Raw genomic sequence first — 9422 nt, 5'->3', positions numbered from 1 at the left:
CACTTCCAAAACCTGGCCATGCAAACCAAATACAAATACTCAAGTGAGAAAAATGTAATATTTAAAAACTGCCAGTTGATGGGAGTTTTTATAATTTTTTTTATTAATTTGTTAAGGAAATTTCTCATTTACTTCTGAATATCCCTCAATCAGAGAATAACTAGCCCACGTGTGAACACTGTAGCCATTATCACTTGTGCCCAATAGCAGTATGCCAAATAACTCAGCAATTACTTCTTCGTAGGATCAACAATTTTCCCCATGAAAAGTGTGCTGCTGGTTCGTTTGTCAGAAATCAAAATAATGAAGGGCCTGTTGAATGTAATGGTAACAGAAGGATAGAAGACTCTGGTAAAGATTACAGCTGTGGCTCCTGCAGCTTCAGTTCCAGTCTCATCAACTTCCAACAGGGCCTTGTGAATTGCCTACAGGGAAAAGGAGAAAACACTATGGTTTATATACGGGACAGGAAACAGGAGGTAAAATGATTTCTCTTCTTATGGAACATTTAGAAGAAGGAGTGATAACTTCAACAGATGAAATTTTCTTGTATGGTAGATCTCCAGCAGCCTGAAACAGGAGTGCTTTCTATGTCAGGACTGAGCAAGTAGTGCCAAAAATAACCATGGACACACTGTAAATGCATTCTCACCAGTGCTGCGTAGAGGGAGACAATAGTCCATGCACAAGTTGGTTTATTTTCTTAGATGGTTCAGACTTCTACTAGCAACACTTTCTCTTACTCCAAGGTTAATGGAAGACTGCTGTTTAAATCCTAATTCAGGGGTAGTATTTGACATTGTTAACATTAAATCATAGCTTAAACTGACATGGCGGAATTCTGCTACTGCAAACTGGAAGTCTCCTGGAAACTTTGAGAATATTAAGAAGTTGGGTAATAATCAACACAAATGTAATATGTTCCTCTTTTATAGTTTATTTGGCACAATCTCATGTAAGCTATTATTTCTAGTGCAAAAAATAATTTAAAATGTTGTCCAACTTTTCCATGTACTTAATATTCAGCCTTTTAATAGCAATATTAAAGTAATACAAATGTGACCCAGTAGATTCTTTCCATGGAAAAGCACAATGACTAAGCAAGCCCCTACATGTCACTGTGAGTTTTACCCATAATCTGAGTAATACAAGGAGGGAAAGAAAGCCTTTAAAAATCCCAGACACAACTGTTCAAAACAACCAACCACCACCCCATCACCACCTCTGTTCACTTACTTCTGAAACGTGAAGATTGTGGCTGCCACTAATTCCAGACAGATCAGCATTACCTGAGAACACTTCAGTAATGCCCATTTCCTTGAACAGGTTTTTAACGCTGTAAGACCCACTAATAGAAAACTTGGGTAATTTCAGATTTAAACTCCTGTTGATCAAAGAAAACAAAAGAGCAGTGAGGCATTGCAGCCTTGTTTCAGCCAGCAGGTTGGATAGTGTGCAATTCAGCAACACTTGAAAGCATTCTTTGGATTGCAAGCTTGTTTGATGGCAGCATTTGTATTCCTTGAGCAATTTTGTCATCCAGAGAGATGCACCACCTTCTTGTACCTACATTTTCAGTTTGATTTTTGGAAAAACAACAAATGTCTTCATTGCCACTCATTCACCCCAGTGCTACATACACAGCTAGCAGATTTGTGGTTAGAGGGCTATAAAGAGTAAGCAGACCAATTGTGGAAAGCCTAAAATAAGGGAAAAGGAGGATAAAATCTATGACATGGTGAAGCAAATTAATCATGTTAACACCATTAAAGAAGAGGTATGAGAGTCAAAATGTAGCCAGGCAAGTCTTGAGGCATCTGTGACCCCTTCTGTCAGGTCAGAGAGCCTTCAGTTTCTTAAGGATTATGCTCTGCTTTGACTCATTTTGGGAGTTGCTTAAAACCTCACTTTTTGAAATCAGGACATTATATCCAATAGGAAGTGATCTGAAATTAACACTTTCTCTTAAAAACATGATGTGTCCTCAAATACAGTAAGCCATCTACCTAGAGTTACCTGGTCACAAATTTGCTATCCCATTTACAAAGAGTTTCCTTGGAGAGAGCATCTTCCACTTGCTTCATCTTTCCATCATCAGGCAGAATGAGCAATGCTCGTGTAGTGCCCTCGTAAGGCAGCTCTACCACCTCACAAGAGAGATCCTGGTCATAGTAACTGTCAAAGATACTGTCTCGTTGCATCATGTTGACTCTAACAGTTGTATTTGTATCCACAAAAAAATCATCCTCATATGTCAGCAAAGGATCAAATGAGTTTTCCCAGGCAGCTAATGGGGAAAAAGAGAGAATGTGAAGATCATAAAAAATGGATCATCTAAACTAGACCAATTTAAATGTAGGACACTGGAGGGCTATTTATGGGAGAAGAGGATCACTAAATCACTTCAACCTCCTGCATGGCACACAATAAAGCATCTTAGCTGTGCAGTAAGCTCATCATAGTTGGTGTGAGTAAGTCCTGTCTCGCTGACAAACAACCAAAGGTTGATGAGGATTGATTGAGAGAGTCCTGCTTCTACCGCAGCCATATGTAATGCCTTTTATGCCATTTAAATACAACCACTTAAACATTTCTTCTTATGCCTTTCATGCTAGGCTGTATCCCATGCAAGTTGACTGCACTCAGCCTGGTGAGGAACACATCAGTAGATTAAAGGGTCCTAACATTTGAGCAAGGCTCCAGAAGCACAGGCCCTCAAAATGCTATGTCCCAAGTCTTCATGCAGCATACTTAGTAGACCTACCATAAAACTGAGGCCCCTGTGAAAAGATGTCAGCCCACCAACTTTAACTGGCACATACAGTCAGCATAGAGATCTTGGAAGCATCTTTAGTCATTATGCCCTCAGACCAGTGAGGCTTTGTGCTAGGCATCCCTGTCTATGAGTTGTCTGCTATAGTGGGACTTCTCTGTCCACAGCTTTCAGGCAAACTGGTTCAAAATTAAGCAATCAGTATTTCTCAACAATCAGTCACCCTGCTCTTGGCCAGATCTAATATTTACTTTGAAGGTCCTGCACAGTTTAGATCTTTCCTAAATAGTCACTCTGGAAATAAATTATCAGGAGTTCCCCGCAATTTTTATCTTGCATCAAAGCTACCTATTGGAATATTATGTTAAATGTCTTACCTTTGAAATAAATGTAGTTAACAAGAACCAATACTGTACTCGGATCAAGACCACCAACTAATTCAGGAATTTTCCCCTTGGTTTTCTCCGCTACATATTTATTGATTTGCTTCTGAGCTTCTTCTGGTTCATGGAAATCGGTAGAAAAAACATTTACATCATAAAATTGTTTGGTATTTTGTAAATATGACTCCTGTGGTTCAAACCCAATAGCTGTAAAAAGGGCATTCCCTATGTTTAATGTGATGTTAGCATCAGCACAGTTCAGTACTGATAAAACTTTGTGAAAACTGTCATGCATATTATGTATGCGAGTCTCAGTCAAATTGTCAAAGCCCAGTCCTTCAAAAATCTGAGCCAGGGTGGTTGACTTAGCACCAACAGCCAGCATGGCGAAGGCAGTGGAGATGCTTATGGGAGAAAAGAAAACATTTCTATCAGCTTCTTGTGATATAGCCTCCCTGTAAAATCTAAATACAAAATCTGCATAGTTAGAGTGTGCCTCCTCGTCACAGTTATATGTTAATAAACTTTCTGTTCCATCATGCAGCTTAGTATTGACTTCATGGCAAATGTCTTCATGGTGGCAGTGGGTTACAGCACAAAGAACAGCAAGAAATAAACACAGGCACAGGAGACACTTCATCTTCTTTTCAAATTATTCTGTCACAAAATAAACAGTCATTAGATGAGCAGATGGTAATGATGAGCTTGGTAGTAAGAAATAATGAATACTTTGTTAGCATAAATATTACATAGTGCAATTGTAGATATCTAATGTAAGTAGGATATTTCAAGTTCTCATGGGCATAATGTCAAGTTTAATTAATAAATTGCAGTAACAAGTGGTAGCAATAAATACAAATTTTCTTAAACCAAAAGATGGAATATGGCCCTAGACAAGAATATGATTCAAATATTTGCATCTCTTTAAAGCAGAACTCTCCCTCTTCCTCACAGAAAAATAACCCCCCAAACTGAACAACCCTCACGTACTGTGGAAAAATGAAGTAATAATGTAGCACTGAGGATGTTTCAAATGTTATATATTTAATGTCATAGACTGTTTTTCTCTAGTTATTTGAGATATTGCACACTTAAGTGAGAAAGAAGATCATTTTTTCCTGCCCATGATCACTTCTTGTGTTCAGACTTAGTTTAGCCTAAATTTGAAGGAATTTATGAACCAAAGAGTATGGGACTTTCTTTTGCAGTGAGGTTATATTAGGCATGGCTCTGTTTTTAACTTCTACTATTAAATATCAGTTATAAAACTTAGTATCACAGCTTCCTACAGAAATCTCAAAGTACTTCTGCCAGAAGCTGGAAAACACTGAATATTGTCATCAAGTTTTCCTCACATACTTTTCCCTTTAAAGATGAAAATCACATTAATTTCAACATTTTGAAATTAGAAAATTTCAGCCACAAATATTTTTGTTACATTGCAAAGCTGAAGAAACCGGAAGCTTTTTTAATGCAAATTGGAAACCCAGAAAATTATTCTCTTCCAGACCACAGATTAGTTTGTCTATGGGAATAAAAGGGGCAATTAAATTTAAACTGTGGTCCTCCAGCCACCCCCTACACTCACCCCAGTCCTAATTAGTGAACCTGGCCTTAACAATTCAATGCTTGTTTTATAAATTAAGTCACCAGAAAAGTTTATAAATTGGACTTTGTTGTTCAGTTACTAGTGGGGTTCTACTAATTTTGAGCCACTGTGAAGGATGTTTCCAACCTTAAAGGTGATTTCATCAGTATTCTGTTTTAACAGCTACGTAATAAGTCACCATGACTTCAAAGGTTATTTTAGATTGATTTCAGGCTAAGCATATTCCCCCAGAACAGCAGGTCCCACTGGTCCCTTGCATATCTGCTTGATTGATATTTCATTGCAGCATCCACACAGAACCAAATCACAAGCAGACAAATGAAATTGACCTAATATTAAAATTTCACCACCTGAAGAAAGCATCATTGGCAGCTCTCTTAGAAAATGCATGTGTAGTACTTACAAAATCAGAAGCCTCACTGCATTCAGCTGACCATGCTGTTCCCCACACTGTTACTTATGCTGCTACATCATCTTCTGCTTCATTACCTCTGTTAAACATTAAACCAACCTGATAAAAATTAGAGCCAACCAAAAAAAAGGAAGAAACAAAGCAAATATTGATGAAACAGGGTTCGTGAGGATCATGACCAGCTAGGTAACATGAATGTGCATAAGCCTGTGGGACCTGTTGAGATTCATCCTTGGGTCCTGAAGGAACAGGTGGACATAGTTGCTAAGCTACTGTCTATAAATTCTGATAAATTGTGGCAGTCAGGTGAAGTCCCTGATGACTGGAAAAGAGGAAATATAACCCCCATTTTTAGAAAGGAGAAAGCAGAAAAACTGGTAAACTATAGACCAACCAGTTTCACCTCTGTGCCTGGCTAGATCATGGAGCAGATTCTCCTGGAAGCTGTGCTTAGGCACATGAAAAGTAAAGAGGTGATTAGTAATAATGAAGATGGCTTTACCAGGGACAAGTCATGCCTGACAAATTTGGTGTCCTCCTATGACAGGGCTACAGCATTGGTGGGTAGAGGCAGAGCAACTGATATCATCTACCTAGACTTATGCAAAGTTTTTGATACCATCCTGCATGACATCCTTGTCTCTAAATTGGAGAGATATGGATTTGATGGGTGGACCACTCAGTGGATAAAGAATTGGCTGGACAGTCACACACAGAGAGTTGTGGTCAGTGGCTCATTGTCCACGCAGATGCCAGTGACGAGTCGTGTCCCTCAGGGGTCAGTGCAGGGGCGAACACTGTTCACCACTTTTGTCAGTGACATGGACAGTGGGATAAAGTGCACCCTCAGCAAGTTTGCTGATGACACCAAGCTGCGTGGGGCAATTGACATGATGCAGGGAAGGGATGTGCCATCCAGAGGGACCTTGACAGGCTTGAGAGGTGGCCAATGCAAACCTCATGGAGTTCAACAAAATGAAGTGCAAGGTCCTACATCTGGGCAATGGCAATCCCAGGCACAGCTACAGGTTGGGTGGGGAAGTAATTGAGACCAGCAACATGGAGAAAGACTTGGGCCTGATGGTAGATGACAATCTCACCATGAGCTGTAGTGTACGCTAGCAACCCAGAAGGCCAATCGAATCCTGGGCTGCATCAAAAGGCGTGTGGCCAGCAGGTTGAAGAAGATGGTTGTCCCCGTCTACTCTGCTGTTGTGAGACCCCACCTGGAGTACTGCGTGCAGTTCTGGTGCCTTCAAAATAAGGACATGGAACTGTTGGAGCAAGTCCAGAGGAACCCACAAAGTTGATGAGGGGTGGAACATCTCCCCTCTGAAGACAGGCTGAAGAAGTTGGGGTTATCCAGCTCGGGGAAGAGAAGATTGCATGCAAACCTCATAACAACCTTCCAGTATCTGAAGGGGCCTAAAAGGGAGCCAGAGAGGGGGTCTTTATTAGGAACTGCAGTGAGAGGACAAGGAGTAATGAACTCAGATTGAAGTAGGGGAAATTTAGGTTAGATATTAGGAAAAAGACTTTTCCTGTGAGGGTGGTGAGACACCAGCACAGGTTGCTCAGGGTGGCCATGGATGCCCCAACCCTGACAGTGTTCAAAGCCACGTTGGATGAGGCCTTGAGCAACATGGTCTAGTGTGGAGGTGTGCCTGCCCATGGCAGGGGGGCTTGGGACTAGATGATCTATAAGGTCCATTCTAACCCCTAAAAGTCTATGATTCTGTGCTCTCTGTTATTCAGCCAAAGAAGCTGACAACCTTCAGCCCTTTGAATAGTAGCTGTGACTCCCTCTCTCTTGCCTCTGACCATGTGGAGGAGCTTAGCTCAAACACTGTGTAATTAGGACCTTACTGGAAACCAGGAAGTTGTGCCTGGAACCACTGGAAAGAGATGCTAACTCTTGGTGCCAAAGTCAGGCTTCTGTGCCAGCATGACGTACACATGGAGCTGGCAGCCACGTATCATATCAGCTCAATGCTCTTCCAAACTCTGTCCAGAGCCAAATCTTCTGCCTGATGCTCAGCCTATATATGAATAACAAACTAATTGCCTGTACCGTCTCACTCTGACTGAAGCTGCATACCACAGAGAGAGTATGTGATAGACATATTTCCCTGATGGGTTTTCCTACCCTGGCTGATGTGGTCCCTTCATCCATCTCAGCTATGTGTGCATCTCAGTTGCTGCCTTGGGCAGGTGGTGGGAATACAAGTAGCAACTGTTTACTCCCACACAGGCACATACTGCATGTGCGCACCCATTTCTCATACTCCTTGCCCTCTCACACAATTTCAAATTGTTCAGGTGAAAACAAGTACTACTTGTTTCTATTAACTTTTTCCAATAGGAATAATATGCTGGTGGATCAAGCTGACTGAATTTTTCCAGTTAACAACAAAGACTATGATTGAGTGGTGACATGAAATATCTTCCCCATTTGTGATGTCTCTTTTTCCTTTGTACTTGTTTACTCACGTGTGTAATTTTGTCATTACAAACATAGATAAACATGGAGACAGAATATAGATAAACCTCGTCTGGGCACTCCCCTTCTTTGTTTTTCTCTTTATTTATTTCCCCTCTCCCCTCCCTTTCCTTTTTACTTGTTCCTTCTCATTCTGGTGGCAAAGGTCAGAAACACAGTGATTATTTTACTCATCAAAGCCTAGGTGAATAACAGGTCACAGTGGTCAAGGGCAAACTGTGTTACAAAATGGTTATAAGCCTCTTGTTTTCTCTTTCATTTGTGATGCCTTGTAATTACTGTTTTGTTTTTAGTAATGTTAAGCTAAACTTTAACAAGGCATTTCCCTAGCATTTCATTATAGCAGCAGCAATAAGGTGCTGCACCAGCTTTAAACTCAAACAATGAGCAGATGCACGTGTGCCAGGTGTACCATGCACTGCCACGAGCCATTATAGTCCCACCTCTCTAGTGACCACAGTTACAGCTCTAAAACTAAGTCATGAAACCATGTTAACTAACTTCATACTGATCATTCATCTACTGAACTAGATCTTCCTCTCTACTATTTATTTTTAATAGGAATAAAAGTACAGAATACTGAAATAACCAAGCAGATATGCTTTATTCCTTCTGATAATTAAAAGCACGACAAAGTCTACATTGCCCAAGCCCATGTTACTGCTGTGTAGTTCATGTAGGTCAGTATCTATACCACACCCCAACTCACATTTTGACATCTTTAGAAGAAATAGACCTGTACAATAGTTCGTGAGTTTACCAACATCTTGCAAACAGCTTCCTGACTGTTGGTATTGTTTTGAGCAGGTCATTCTGAAGCAGGTTTAAAGAGTTCTTAATTAACCAATGACTGGTATATTCAATGACAACAGAACCACTCAACTTGTCCAATGTCTTTGTTATGCTTCTACACCTTAGGTAAGAGTTTCTGTGTCAACTTAACAACAATGACAGCTGTTCTGAGATTATGGCTCACAGACACACAGGTTAATTCAAATATCAAAACACCTTTATCCCCATACATCTATTATAAGACAAGCTACACAAAGATTTTTTAATGTAAAGTATATAGACCACGAGTATATTGACTAGCGACAATATGAAGAAAATGGAGCATGGAATTAGGAAGAAAGTGGACATTGTCTTCCCCTGCATTCCCTCACTGATAGTTTTGAGTTATTTAATAGTCTTTCGGAAGGATCAGGCAGTCAGAGTGCAGGGAAAATTGTGAAGATTGAAGATGTATGCATGTCTGGTGAGCTATGTTTTTTCTCATCTTGATGGGGTCTATAATAAAGAATAAAGGCACAATCTGTACACAGTGGTAATGCTGTGCTTTCATTACTTCTTGGAGAATCTCCTCCACTGTCCTGCCAAGAAAGCCAAAATTCAATAGTTTAGAAAGGGACTGTGAAGTGATGACAAAATATAGTCTATATATAAGGAAAAAAAATTCGCAAGGAGAAGGAAGTTCTACTCACAGAAACTGTTTTCATTTGAATTAGCATCACACATATTAACTAAGTAGAAAGCAGGGACTAGAATGTTTTTTAAGAATTACTATACCAGTGTCAATGACCAATAGTGACACTCATCATGATTTTTCAGTTGGAAAACCAATGCCAATTGCAAATTATACACTAAATGTAGCAGGTGGGTTACATGTATGGTGCATCAATAACAAATGAACCATCTACTGCAGCTTCAGTGTGTGCAGGTTGGCAGGTATGACAAAGGGCCTATAG

General features: G+C 40.2%; 1 protein-coding gene across 1 annotated transcript; it reads right to left on the bottom strand.

Annotated features, from left to right (window-relative positions):
• Window positions 1–230: 230 nt before the first annotated feature.
• Window positions 231–3796, bottom strand: LOC103806485 (serine protease inhibitor 2.1-like). Its single transcript, XM_009079180.1, has 4 exons — window positions 3151–3796; window positions 2017–2287; window positions 1237–1384; window positions 231–425 (listed from the first exon to the last, which is right to left on the bottom strand). Exons 1-4 carry the CDS (start codon window positions 3794–3796, stop codon window positions 231–233), a joined length of 1260 nt encoding a protein of 419 aa, XP_009077428.1.
• Window positions 3797–9422: the final 5626 nt, after the last annotated feature.

This window comes from Acanthisitta chloris, unplaced genomic scaffold (assembly GCF_000695815.1).
Source record: "Acanthisitta chloris isolate BGI_N310 unplaced genomic scaffold, ASM69581v1 scaffold3217, whole genome shotgun sequence".
NCBI lineage: Eukaryota > Metazoa > Chordata > Aves > Passeriformes > Acanthisittidae > Acanthisitta > Acanthisitta chloris.
Note: the sequence above shows the minus strand (reverse complement) of the source record. Positions and strands in the feature narration are given on the sequence as shown.

Bases quoted from the DNA above. Each gene is read 5' to 3' on its own strand.
- LOC103806485 (XM_009079180.1), bottom strand. From the start codon at position 3,796: ATGAAGTGTCTCCTGTGCCTGTGTTTATTTCTTGCTGTTCTTTGTGCT. The intron at 2,288-3,150 runs GTAAGACATTTA...TTTCCCCATTAG, and splicing joins TAACTACATTTATTTCAAAG to CTGCCTGGGAAAACTCATTT. The intron at 1,385-2,016 runs GTAACTCTAGGT...TTTGATCAACAG, and splicing joins GATAGCAAATTTGTGACCAG to GAGTTTAAATCTGAAATTAC.